The sequence below is a fragment of the Lycorma delicatula genome, chromosome 8 (assembly GCF_047948215.1).
Source record: "Lycorma delicatula isolate Av1 chromosome 8, ASM4794821v1, whole genome shotgun sequence".
Lineage (NCBI taxonomy): Eukaryota > Metazoa > Arthropoda > Insecta > Hemiptera > Fulgoridae > Lycorma > Lycorma delicatula.
In genome coordinates this window covers 72,852,165-72,866,826 of record NC_134462.1, presented here as the reverse complement: position 1 = coordinate 72,866,826, position 14,662 = coordinate 72,852,165, and the positions used below count along the sequence as shown (strand labels likewise).

At 28.4% G+C, this 14,662-nt stretch overlaps 1 protein-coding gene across 6 annotated transcripts in view; it reads left to right on the top strand.

The window, feature by feature from the left end:
* Window positions 1-13,434, top strand: part of LOC142328838 (N(4)-(Beta-N-acetylglucosaminyl)-L-asparaginase-like) — a 95,545-nt gene extending 82,111 nt beyond the window's left edge. For 5 of the 6 annotated variants that reach the window (XM_075372930.1, XM_075372927.1, XM_075372929.1 and 2 more), the window contains 4 exons: window positions 257-482; window positions 3,936-4,186; window positions 6,971-7,078; window positions 13,033-13,434. In XM_075372930.1, the coding sequence (XP_075229045.1) occupies window positions 257-482; window positions 3,936-4,186; window positions 6,971-7,078; window positions 13,033-13,258 (811 nt within the window). In that variant the 3' untranslated portion in view covers window positions 13,259-13,434. The remainder of the gene's footprint in view (window positions 1-256; window positions 483-3,935; window positions 4,187-6,970; window positions 7,079-13,032) is intronic. The other variant, XM_075372926.1, reaches the window with a different exon arrangement.
* The last annotated feature ends 1,228 nt before the right edge of the window (window positions 13,435-14,662 follow it).

The window sequence follows — 14,662 nt, the reverse complement described above, 5'->3', positions numbered from 1 at the left end:
TATTTATTAAATTTAATTTGTTCAGATTCATGACTTGTTTTCAAGGGTTTATTTCTTCATTTTTATTTTTTTAAATTATTTAGTTAATTAGACCAAATGAATTAATAAATTTAATTGTCAATAATTTAATTCCAAATATATCTCCTTTTTGCACTTCTCTCTCTCTCTCTGTGTGTGTGTGTGTGTATGTGTGTGTGTTAATTAACCGTCATAAATTTAAGCCATTTAAATTTAACTGTAAATTTTGTCTGAATAGAGTGACAATGAAAGTAGGAGCAGTTGGTGATCTGCATAGAATAAAAAATGCAATTGGAGTTGCAAAATACGTCTTGCTACATACAAAGCACTCATTATTAGTTGGAGAAAGTGCAACTAATTTCGCCAAAAATATGGGATTTAAAGAAGAATTACTTACACTACGAAGATCAGATATAGAATATTCGGATTGGGAAAAAAATGATTGTCAACCAAATTATTGGGTGGTGTGTAAAATTTTTTTTCTTCATTAAAGAACTTAAGAGTTACCTTTTAAAGTATAATTATTAGAACAATATTGCTATTTAACTTATTTTAGGGGTATAGATTTTTAATTGTTATTATCACTGGTCCATTATGTTTCTCAGATAGAGATAACATGATTAACCATAACAATACATATTTTTATATCTGTTTGTAATTCTAAAATTAAAATAAAAATTTTAAATTAAATTAAAATTTTTATCTTTTGAGATTCCTATAAAAGGTCAAAATGAGATTTCAATGTATAAAAATGGGCTGTAAATAATCGTTTGGTGCCCGTAGATTGACATTTAGTAAATTAAAGATTCCACTTATTCATGCATTCATTAAATAATTAAAAATTCCAATATCTGTATTAAACCAACAACAGAAGTATTTTTGTGTAACTCATCATAATACTTAGCATTTAAGAAAGAGCTCTGTTTCTTTTAAAAACTTGCATTTCATATATTTCCATATTTTAGGCAGCCTCATCTCATCTACAATAGCAGACTCTTATCTCTGAATTCTATGCATCTTTTACCTTAAATCATTAGTTAATTTTGAGTAGGCCTGTTGTTTTAAGAGAACATTCTTTTCTGTCATGAGCAGCCTCTTTTGTAGGTCTATCCATATTTCTGCTACAAAGAAGTCGTAAAACTAAAAAGATTAAAATAAAAAATTGTAAAAAAATTGGAACAGACTCTAAAAAGATAAAAAAGAATAAAAAAAAGATTGCATTGAAAGGAAAAAATGATTCTTCACTATACCCTCAATACAATTTTTGAAATTTATTTTTTGAAGTTTGGTGCCAAACCTTAAGAAATAAACCTTAATTGAAATAAACTTTATAATTTGTGTCTTGTGCACTAGGAATTCATTTAAAATTTTGTTCCAACTTCAAAATATAACTTTAAAAGGTTATACTGAAGGCATAGAGGAAATTGTTTTTCTTTATTTTCTTTGCAACAATTTTTTTTTAGTTTTTTACTTACTTAGTATCTAAGATTATTATTTTACGTATTTATTTATTATTCATAGGTATTAAGATTGATTTTACTCTTCTGCCTTTTTTTACACTTTCTTTTTCTTCTCCAATTGTTTTTTATACTGTTATTAGCAAGATTTTACCATAGTTTCCCTTGATCTTTTCATGAAAATGATGGGCAATTCATTTCTTATATATGTATACTTACATATCCTGATATGATATTTATGATAAATTTTGCTGATAAATATAAATTATTTCTCTTTTAGTCATTTGAGTGATTTGTTATTTTTCTTGATTACTTTATAACTTCAGTACTCTATTTTCGACCAATCATTGAATCCCATCATATTTGTTATACATTACATATTTATAAACTATTTTATGTATTTTAAATTCAGCCACCCCCCTACTATTTAGTTTCTACCCTTCTTTTTATCTTGTGCCTCTTCATACTTTATCAGATCACTCATTTTTCAACATTCTTCTATGAAAAAACTATATTTCAAAAGCCTGAAAATTTTACAATTCTACATTTTTCTCTATCATGTGCTTTACTCCATTCCATATTTTGAGAAATGTCTTTACAGTTTCTAAATCTATGTTTTAATGTAGTAATTTTTATTTTTTGTAAATGCTATACTTCTTGTGCTGATATGCTTGTAATTGCTTACTTACTTACAGCAACCAGTCTTTGAAATTGTATTCTCTTAACAAATTCTTCAGCACCTGATACATAGTGAATTTCCTCATAACTTGAAATTTAACATCTTCTTTTATCCCAATTCATTACCTTTGTTTTACTCTTAATTTACTTTTGTGTAAAATTCTCCTGTATGAGAATCTATTCATCCATTATTCCTGCAACTTATTCTTAATTTTAGCTAAACTGTCAGTATCATTCACAGATATTATTATCTTTGTCTCCTCTTACTTGAATCCTTATGACTAAGTATCTTTTAACTTGAGAAGGCAGTGCCCACAAAAGCGTTAGTCACTTAAATATAACAGGAAGGATCTTTTCTCCCTCTTTTTTCTTGCAGCCAAGTGAGTTCCGTAACTCATCTCTATAAGGTGCCACTATATCACACTGGCCTGGCCATTAAGGATTCTCTTTCATAGGTGCCCTGCTCTGCAGTGGTGGTAGACTTGATTAGCATAATCAGAATAAAAATCATAGTAAGTGGTTGCCATGGATTAATCCGCTGCACACTACTGGTAAAATAATTAATCTCCTGATTGGCTGATAGCACAGTAATTTAATTATATCAGTAGCCATTACACATTTTAATTTACCTTTTATCCAATTAAAATTACTATATATATTTTTTTTATTTCTCAAACATGGTACTGCTGATATGTTAAATAAATAAATTAACAACTAATATAATAAATATACTATACTAGTAGGACTGGGACAGTCATGACTATTTTAAAATTTTAACTATGATTTTTTAAACTTTGACTTTAATGCATTAATTTTAACTCCTGATGATGGCTTCCAAGTATACCGAAAGATATAGAGAAAATATCAACAGCTGGTAAGGTGGATTATATTAATTGCTAATTTTTTTATTTTTATTTTGTAGTAATGAGAAATAAATTTTTTAGTCTTAAATAATGCAAAGCCTGGCTAGGCATTTGAACCCACAATCTTCCAGAAGAAAAATAAATATGCTACCGCTTTGTCATGAGTTCTATGGCCAAGTAATATTCAAAAAATTACCAGGTAGAATAAGAATCTGAAAACAGTATTTTTGGAACTTACAGTCTTGTCTAAAATCATTCCAGCAAGGATAGTTGCTAGGTAAAGGATACAGGCAAAAATAATAATTGTATGAAAATCCATGTTTTCATAAATTTCAATTACAATTATCTTATATCAAATTTTGGCATTCTCTTTTAGAAGATACCCACTCTGCTCTAGTCACACAAGAAGCCATTTTTCTTTCTTTTTGCCTGTAAACTGTAATATTCTTTCTGGACAATAGATATGAATTTTTATCCAGATTTTTAATTATCCAAATGTCAGATAATTAGTATTAGTTTATTTAGGCTTTTAAAAATACCAGGGATATTGATAAGATAGATGAACTGCATCCCTTACAACTTAAAGGCTCTGCAATATCTCAAATGTTCCAGGAAATAGCATCTGACAAAACAGACTGAAAAAATATACAATTCCAGTAGACAAAGATGAATTTTAACAAACTATTAAATCTAAATGTAATAAGTTTGTTTGAACGAAAGAAACCCCTTTGGATCACCAGAGATAGATAGTGCAGGTTTCATTGAATAATACAGGTCCAGGTTCTGTTTGGCTGGATGACAGCATCCAATGGAATTGGTGGGTTGTTAAACAGCAGTTAATTATTAATAAAAAAAACTGCTAGATTTATTTAAATGTATTTTTATAAAACTAAACTGAATTGAAAAATTTATTTTACAGGATGTAGAACCTGATGAAAATTTATGTTCACTTTATATTCGTACACCTAAGAGACGTATGGAACATGTTCATGATTTCCAGACTACATTCAGATATTCAGAAGATTCTCATGATTCAAAAGAGAATAATTTCAGAAAAAATGAACATAATGAAAATCAAGGATCTGAAGGAATTAGTATGCTTTTTATTAATGAATATGGATATGCTGCAGCTGGTTCATCCTCTAATGGTTTGAAGCATAAAATTCCTGGGTAATATTTTGAATAAATTTTTTGCATAAATTTACAGTGTTTTATATTTTTATTTCTGCAAGATAATTGTTTATTATTATTGCTATTATTATTCTTTTATGCTTAATTCATTTCAGTAGCTCAATGTTTGAGAGTGTATTATGGTGTAAAAAAACTTTATAGCATATGAAACATGGGTCCAGGCCCAGAAAGTTTTACAAAAGTTGAGATGTTATCTACCACTTTACCATGAAAGTCAGTCAGATATAACAATTTACTGTTTATTATATTGTGTTGTATGATATTGTTATATCAAGTTAACTTATGTTGTGTAGTTATATAATTTTAGGTTATTTATTACCCACCGGGTTGGTCTAGTGGTTAACGCGTCTTCCCAAATTAGCTGATTTGGAAGTCGAGAGTTACAGCGTTCAAGTCCTAGTAAAGCCAGTTATTTTTACACGGATTTGAATACTAGATTGTGGATACCGGTGTTCTTTGGTGGTTGGGTTTCAATTAACCACACATCTCAGGAATGGTCGAACTGAGAATGTACAAGACTATACACACTTCATTTACACTCATACATATCATCCTCTGAAGAATTATCTAAACGGTAGTTACCGGAGGCTAAACAGGAAAAAAAAGAAAAGAAAAAAGAAGTTATTTATTAGATTCAACCATTTTAATTGTGGATAATTTTCTGTAGAACAGTCTTCAATTATAAAAGCAGCATAAATTTTGTTTCTCCTAGTTGATAATCAATATTTAAAAGCTATTTTATTTAGCATTCTATTTGATTTATCACTTGTTTAATCCTTCCAAAAAGAATGTGATAATCGAGTCACTGAAATACTATTCTTCTGCTCTGCTCTCCGAATCAGTTGTTTGACTACTTTAAGATTTACCAGTAATCAAGACAATAAGATGTTCACCAGAGACAGCGTCAGCTGTACCTATTATATTTAGCATAAAGATATCTATCTATGATCCAGAATGAGAAATGTCCGATGTATAGGACAGCCTAGTCATGCCCCAACCATTCTTATCATATGTAACCTAATAATCATAGTCATTCTTACTAGGAACATATGTTTTCCCTACAATGTTGATTCAAGTATGCCAATTGTAGACAGACCCATCCCCCCTTTGATCCTGGTCCATAACCAGGTAGACAAGTGAAATTCAATGCCACAACGCAGAAAGAACAGGAATAGATTCAATAGTTATCAATTTAATTTCTAATTTATACCTGCATCAAAAAAAAAAAATAATATACAGATCCATTGCTTCTCAATAATCATAATACATCTAGTGGTTCTTTGTAATTTGATATTGTAGCTATTAATAGACCTGCTGACCAAAGCAGTTTCAATCTACCCATAGAATTCAACTACAATTATCAGTTAAATTAAATGTTTGTCACTTTGACACTATGAAAACAAGGCAAATATTGAATATTTCCCTTCTATTGAATATCTTCACTGGTTGTTCCACAGATCCTGCGAAAATATAAAAAAATACCCTGAAGATTGTCAACAACCAGAATATCGTCCTTATATAAAAAAAAACCATTACAATGTTTCCAGAGATTTTTAGAGAATTTCTATCATCCTTGGAAAACTCAAATGATGATAATGCTAGTCCTTCAATCTCTAGATCATTATGATACAACCATTTTGATATCTACTTGACCAATTTGCCTTCTTAACATCTAATTGCTGATAAGTTTAGTGCATTCCCAAATTACCTCTAATTTACCAACACTATTTTTGTATGTAGTTGAAATTATCTAATCTACCAATATCAGATCTTAAACATGATAATTTTTATGTCAAAAGTTAACACTATTAAGGCTTTCCGTATTGGAGACCTTCCATATTATAACAGGAGAGCAGCTGAGTACCCACTCTTGCAATATCAAACATTTTTTTGCCATATTCTCTTATAAATAGTAGTATTCAGTTCTTATACTGTAAAGAACATTTTGTTCCACTAAAGTGTTTTAGCAATTTGAGTTACTTTACAAGCATTCTGTATATCTTTATCTTCTGTTGTTCCATCTGGTTTTCAGTAAAATTCTTCATTTTCTTCTCATAACATCCTGTCTGAATTTTTTTATCTGTATGCTGTTTCCTTGTGAACCTTATATGCCTTTCTCATACTGTTTCAGCTTTCTTGTGAACTTGTTTATTTTATCATAACTCACTATTTTTCTCTTTCTTCCACTTAACCTACTCTATGAAGTGCTATTTCTGTAACTTTCAATTTTTTTTTTACTTATGCTGACAATACTATTCTTTCTTCATCAAGTAATTCTTCAACTGCCATAAAATTTGATGTTCCTAATCAAATTTCCTATTTTTGTTTTTCTTTCATCAACAGTCACTCACCTTTATAGCACCAGTTTTTTCAGAGTCAAGTCAGTTATGGAAAAACTATCTAGATCAATTCCTTTAACTTATCTCTTTCACCCAATGAGTCTTCTCTAAAAAGCACTTAATATTTCTCCAAAGGTTTACTATTTACAATCATTCTTTTTTTTCTCATCTCATGAGTAAAACTTTACAAGATCCTCTTCTTACTTTAGTTTTAAAACATTTATATAAATATTAAGTAATATCTTAACTATTTGTATTTCACAAAAATCTAAATTTCATTTATATACTCAAAATTGTGAAATGTATTCATTTTAAATTATATTTACTTTTTTGATCAAATTATTTAGGATAAATAGATCTTACTTCATTGTTATGAGGTATAAGTAACTTTTATTAATACTTACTTCTTAATATTTTATTTTAGACGTGTTGGAAACTCAGCAATAGCAGGCGGATTTGCCTATGCTGATGCTACTGTTGGTGCTGCAATAGCTACAGGAAATGGTGATATCATGCAAAGGTTTGCTCCAAGGTAGTATCAACCAATTTGACTTTTCTTCTGTGTATATACATATTATCCAGTTAATGTGATAATATAATATACTTTTAAATTATTCATTTCTTGTTTATGATACATTTTATTTTTAATTTACTACTCAACATAAATCATTAAGTAATGAAAAATTATAAACTCAAAAAAATCACTCGATTTTCAGCTTCATTTTCCTTTTCAGAACCAACATTGCTATTCGCATTATTTTTTTCACAATATGCATCCTGTCTGTCCATGTTAAAAGCAGCATTATTGGAATCTATATTTAATTGATTCTTTTGATATCCATCCCACCACACATTTAATCTATTTGCATAGTATTGTAATGAATTTTTTTTAAATTTTACTGTCATTTAATATTTAATTGTCTGAAAGATCAAGTATTACATTTATATAAATATAAATTCATATAAAGGAAATATACGACTTCTTTAAATCTATTTAAAAGGTTTCATAACCACCTTATCTAAGACCTGGATTTGATTTGTCATTCCAGTTAGAATAATGAATAAATGATGTGGAATTCTTTCTGGCAATTTTCATTTTAACACTTGTTAGTTAAATTACCCTTAAGAGCATCAAACAATACCTCCTTAGAACATCTTTTTTTAAGTACGCAAACTGAACTTGAAACATTTTTTTCAACAAACCTTTATTCATCTCTCTTTTTTTCATTACATAAATGCATACATAGTGATAGTTATTTTGCAATTTCTCCACGCTTCTAGACTGAACCACAATTTTTCTCACTTATAAAGCAATAGTAGTTGTCTAACTAAATAGTAATAGCTTAGTAATTGTCTAATTAAATGTTTTATTAAGTACATAAGGAAATCCAAAAATAGCAGCTTTCAACTTGACCCCATCTCCAAGTAAACTCCATTTAAAGATTTGCAAGTTGTTCAAAAAATTATTTATTTATTTATTTCCAGTTACAGTCTTCAGTTAACAGAGTGATGAAAAATCCAATGGTTGGTGAAAAGGAATTGATGGAGGGGGCCATTAAAGATGGGAAAAAGATGGAAGATGACTACTATTGCTTAACATCCACAGCAGATGACCATGTGTCTAGATAGAAAATTACTACTAAGTCATCACACATAATTTCAACTTTCTAAATCAACCCATTCCTCTGATATTAAGTGAAATATATATATATTAGCTTCTTAGGAGAGGTTGTTGATAATCCACATACCAACAACATTGTGTTGTTGGTATGAGTTACTTCTCCCATAACTCAGAAAATTGCACATTTTGTGTTAATCAAAGAAAATTTAATGAACGTAATTATAAAGTACACAAATAGTAAAAGAAAAATGGACTGTATCACATGCACCTACATACAATAACACAACAATATGCAATATAATAAGAAAAGATGTGTACGGCTAGTCATCCCTACCACTGCCACTCCAGCAATGCGCTGCCTTCATATTGGTAGAGGGGGAACCAGATAAGACTAAACAAAAATAATAAGCGACAATAATAAAACAACTCACAGTAATAATTAGAATAAAGACAATAGTAAATAAACAAATAATGATTGTAATAATCACAATCACAATAATAAACAGTGGTTACATACAAAACAGAATTTAAAGTAATTGTCAGGATTTATTCACAGCTAGATAAATAATGAAAACCAGAATTCTATCCCATTGACAAAACACATTAGCATTATCGCTAGTCATAACACTTTTAACTAGTCTTGATTACCAACAATAATGCAATAGATAGATAAGAAGAGTATAAAATTCTTTCGTTGTTGCAAATACCTTTGCTGTTCATAAATAAAACAACCCTAACAGTTTATGAATGAAATTTTAGTACATTATCTCTTTATAGTCTTACAGTAACTCACCGAACCATTTCTTGTTTTTTGTACTGAAATTACTTGTGACATCATCTTAATCGCATCGAGAACTTAAACTAGACATTCGCTTATTCACTGTCCTTCTCGCAGAATACTCTCTCTCACTTACTGACATCTCGCAGACTCTCATTGCGGAACTGACTCTTAACTGGTCTTCCCTGTAGTATTTATACTCCTATCTTCTTTACCTGTCAGAGTAGACCCCAGTTAAGCGTGAGAATGATCAACCAAGCCCTTTTGTTCCCATGCATTCCTAACCTGGGTTCGCTAACTCTTTTTACAGAAGAACATCTGTTTATTGTGTGTCAGTGGGCAGTGTTACAAAAGATGATTGTTAAATGGACCTGTTACGTTTAGTAAAAGAGTTTCTTTTAGCCCCTTTCTGGATCCCTCCCAAGTATTATATTTTCTACTACTTACTTCTTAATTGGTAGGAATACATTATTCAGGTTTGTTATACCTCTCTTGTTACAACACTAACACACTTTTTCTAAAATGGAAGATATAATAATTTAAGTAATTCAAGTTAATTATACTAATTCATGTATTTTTGAAAATTACATACCATAAAAAAATAGCTGGTAATGAATTCAATAACTTTCCAGATACACTAGCCCAGGTTATGTAACTTTTTGATTAAATTTGAAAATTCTGTTTTTGATTTAAATCATTTTATGCTTTTTTGTATCTTTACGATAAAATAATTCATTCTTATTGAAAAATAATAAATAAAATTATGAATTTTTTTTTCAATTTTTATTTTTAAATATTTATTTTTAATTTTATGACATACAGATAATAAATAAATACAAAAGACTGATTATTTGTATATTTTGGCGGACTTAATAAAAGTTGAACAATGGGAGTATTGTGTTCTTGATCTTTTCCAAGATTCATTAAAAGTTATAATAAGAGTCATAAGTTATATAATAATAATGTTATATAGTATTTTAACATCACAATTTAAAAAATATATTTTCTACTTTTTGAAAATTTTGGGCTCATGCCTCAGAAGGTTTTTTTAATGATTAAAACATTCAGTAAAATTAATTTTAAATAAATTAAAATCAAAATTAAAAAAACTTTTTGATTTTTTTTTAAATTTGGGAGCTCCTCCATTAAGGTAGGGGTCACTAAAGTTACTTTAGTGACTTTATTGTTTAACAAATATGGTTTGAGCATTAAAAATTTGAAATTACAAAAAAAATGTTTCTTAATTTTGGAGGCTTCTATATTCAAGAGAAAGCATTCACATATTTATGAATTATTTAATTTTTATGAAAATTATCCATAAGTGGTGTTATAAATTAAAAAAAAAAACTTTTTAAAATTGTTTAAAAAATATAAGGAGTCATAATTCTAAACAAAAGATGCTGTAATTCTCTAGGGAGTAGGTGAAAATTTTTGGCTAATTTTTTTTTAAGAAATACTAAAAAGTAAGGATTATTTAGAATTTGGGCATTTTAAATGGAATGGGTAACGTAGAAGATGGATTTAAATTTAAAATATTTTTAAAAGATATGTTTTATAATTCTTTCCCTATGAAGGTTATGTCTACCAAATTTGATGAAAATCAGTCACCGTAGTTCAGAATTATAAGACCAAATATATACCAATATTTATTCGAATAAACATTCATGTGACAAAAATACATATGGAGTATTGGAATAAAAACTTTTTTCACAATTTACAATTTATTTAAAGCTATCTTTTTTTGTTAATTTTTCTAACTTAGAGACTAAATTTTTAGTTTTTTTTTTTTTATCTGTAGACTTTTCCATTAAAGCTAATATCACTGTAACCAGGAAAGTAATAATAATAATAATAATAATATAGGAAATAAATAAGTAAAATTTTGGCAATAATAAATGAATCAGAGAAATTATAAATTTAATTAAATAATTAATTTTCAGTTTATGTTACTATTACATTTAAATAAACCACCAAATTGTTAGTTCTGATCTTCATAAGCAAGATATAAATAACTAGAAGCATTTATTAAATAACTGGACAGGTTTCCTTCTGATATTTTTAATTAATGTTGATTTTTGTTTTTTAATAAGCATATATATCATCTGATTAATCACTAGAGAAATGTTTATGAGCTGACAACGCTCATGAGTAGAAGAAGAAGTCTTTAATAAAATAGTAATTTTTGTATATTAATTTACTGCCAGGATATTTTACCATAAATCATTCATTAAAAAAAACTGCCAAAATACCAAATGTAAATGCCCATAAAATGTTTGGTTTTTAATAATTACTTATTCACTATATTAACATGTAAGACTTACGTATGCTTATATTGTGTATGCAATTTGCAGAATGTGAAAACTAATAAAATTAAAAAAAATAAAGAGAAATATTAATATGGCTGACAAGAGTTCAAACAAAGTACGTTACAGATGAAAGTCATATATGCTACCACACCATAAATTTTGTTTTTATTCACTTTTTAATTAAAAGAAAAAAATATTTTAATGCAGATGCTGTATCTATTACTTAAATAAAAATGATTTTTATGAACATAAATATTCATTCAGAAGTATAAATTTTATTAAAAATTTTTAATTCTTGAAATTTGATGTCATGTAATACTTTTTTCTAAATATTTACGTTTTCTCTTTTAGCCTTTTAAGAGTAATTTAGCCTACATAATAAAAATTAAATTTAAATATGATATTTTTTCCAAAATAACATTTTTTGAGAAAAATTATTTGATAGTTGTAGATAACCATTTATTAAGAGAAATTCAATATGTTCATTGTGTTTCAAATAGTTTGTCTAAAAGTGTGAGCTTTTGGAGGTCAAAATTGAGAATGCATTTATTGTTATTGGAAAATAATAACAGTATAAGACCTCATATGCACCATTTTTTTATGACCTTGTTTTTTTCTTTCCTTTTTCTATTTATCCTCCGGAATCACCGTTAGGATTACTTTAGAGTATGATATATATGAGTATAAATGAAGTGTTGTCTTGTACAGTCTCAGGTCGACCATTTCTGAGATGTGTGGTTAATTGTGAAAACCCAGCCACCAAAGAACACTGGTATCCACGATCTAGTATTCAAATCCTTATAAAAGTAACTCTCTTTACTAGGATTTGATATTTTTATGACCTGCCATTTTTCTAGCAACATCATGATACCTTTGCTATAAAAGTCTGCGGTTTCTGGTCAAAATATTGTGACACCTGATTTCACAGGTTTCTTTTGAAACTAACTTAACACCATTCAGGGAGTTCTGCAAAGACTGAAACAAATCATACTCACTGCCAGATCCAGGCTATACATTGGTTGTAATAAAACCTTCCAAAAAAAGTTCTCTCAATTCCTGACGCGTTGTTAAAGATATATGCATTGTCATCCCTTTCTATTGCTTCAGAACTGACTCGATTTCAGTAGAAATTCAAATGGCTCATTTAAGTAAGCTCGTTTAAGATTCACAGATAGAAATTCGATTTAGTAAATTTTTCTGAGTGAGATCATGTGGCACCCAAACAGCAAGCTTCTTTTTGTAGCCACCTTTTTCCACTGTATGGTGTTGGATGTTTAAGTCACTGGCGATGCATTACTGCTTACATGCCAGTCTTCCTCAATTTTTGCCAGAATATCATTTACTTTTTCTATGATTGCTTTCTCACTGCAAGGAGCATCTTGAACATTGAAATTTCCAGAACAAAAGCAACTTAACTATCTTTCGGCTATTGCTTTTGATAACATATTTTGCCCATAAACAGCACAAATTTCTTCACTGGCCTTTGCAGCATTTACACCTTTATTGAAATAAAATTGTAAAATGTAACAGTTTTGAAGAAAGTTCACTCATCTTCACAGATCAATACATTATGTCTGAGCATAAGAATTCAAACACTTTTTGCACATCCACTAGCTTCAACTGCCAGCTGTCAAATTATGTTTGGCTTGATCCACTGTGACTCATATAACCTGAGATTTAGGATGCTAATGCTATCTCATGCAGAAAAGACTCGCTATATTTTAGACTACTTTTATATATTTTTTATATAAATTATGATATCAAAGGTTTTATGTTTGTAGCTTTTTAGCTGTAGAAGAAATGAGAAGAGGAAGAACTCCACGTGATGCAGCTTATGTAGCAGTGGAAAGAATTTCATCTCACTATCCAAATTTCTTTGGTGCAGTTGTAGCTGCAGATAATAAAGGAAATTTTGGAGCTGCTTGCAGTGGAATGGAGAGATTTCAATTTTCTGTAATGAATAATGAGATTGGACAAGTAACAGTATTTTCAGTTACTTGTACTTAGAGATATAGTCAAGTCAATTTTAAAATTAGCAAATTGCATTGTAAATTCTTTTAAAATTAAAATATATTGTTCAAGTTTTTAATCTATTTTTGAATAAATTTTAAATCCTTTACATTTTATATATTTTTCTCAACATAAGTTATTCATATTTTGTATACACTGCAACTTAAAACAAAACTGCCTTTATTTATTTACAAGTCATTCTATACTTATTCATTTGCAATATGTTTTCTTTAGATATGTTTTTTGTAATAAAATTGTGATTTGATTTTTTTTTTTTAAAAGATATCCTCTAAGAAATATGTAAAATAACTTTTATCTGAAATACATATGTGATTCCACTTTAATAAAGCTATATTTTATTTTAATGGTTTCATGTGCTAAAAATGGTTATAAACTTTAAAGTTTTATTCTAATAAATCATTAACCTTAAATTTTAAAGTCAGTTCTACTTTAAAAAAAAATAATTATGAATTTTATGAGAACAGTTTCTGGAGTAGATTCTGATAAATCTGAAGTGAAGACCAATAAATTGTCGTAAAAACCCCTGTTTTTTAAGTTTGAAATACAATAACTTTGTTAAATGGGTAATAAACACAAAAATTTTAAACAACACTTGTAGAGAATTTAATTCTGAACAAAATGATATAAGTTAATAAAACAAAGAAAAGTTAGAAAAATTCGAATTTTATTTAGAAACTGTACATTACTACATTTATCAGAAATGTACTTTATTAAAGTAAACAAAAACCAAATTCCGGCCGGAAGGACGTCGTGTACTGACACCTGGACTGCGCTGTACTGCATCGACAATAATTTCTTCAATATCAGCTTCGTGTTGGATAGATCGTTCGTAACTGGTGCAAATACTAGGTAGTGAATCTGTTTCCCGACGATTGCGAAAAGTCGCGCTAATTGTTTTGGGATCTGGAATCCTACGATTTGAAAAACGTATTTCATATTCTACTGCAGCAGCCGTAACATTACCATTACACACACCCAAAATGAATACGGCGTATTCATTCAGCGTATTCCTTCCTCTGTTGTAAATAAGTACGGGATTACTTCAATGACAAACCGATCACGTTCAAACAAAAATTCACAGAAAACGTTTATTAACGACAGCACAGTTCACAGTACCTGATATACTTAATCTATCTTAAAGAATGATTTAACCACTAATACAATGTTGCACATTGATCAGCTATTGTTATTTTACTGCCAACTTAGAAATAATAATTTTTTAAGTAATTTATTGTATTTCTGTCATTAATAAAAAAATTATCTAAATAATTTTTATTTTACAGTTGCTGTATAGTTTAGTTTTTTAAAACTTTTTAACAGAGATTAACAATTGAATTTTTTAACAATAAATTTTGTTTTAACAAATTTTTCACATCACCA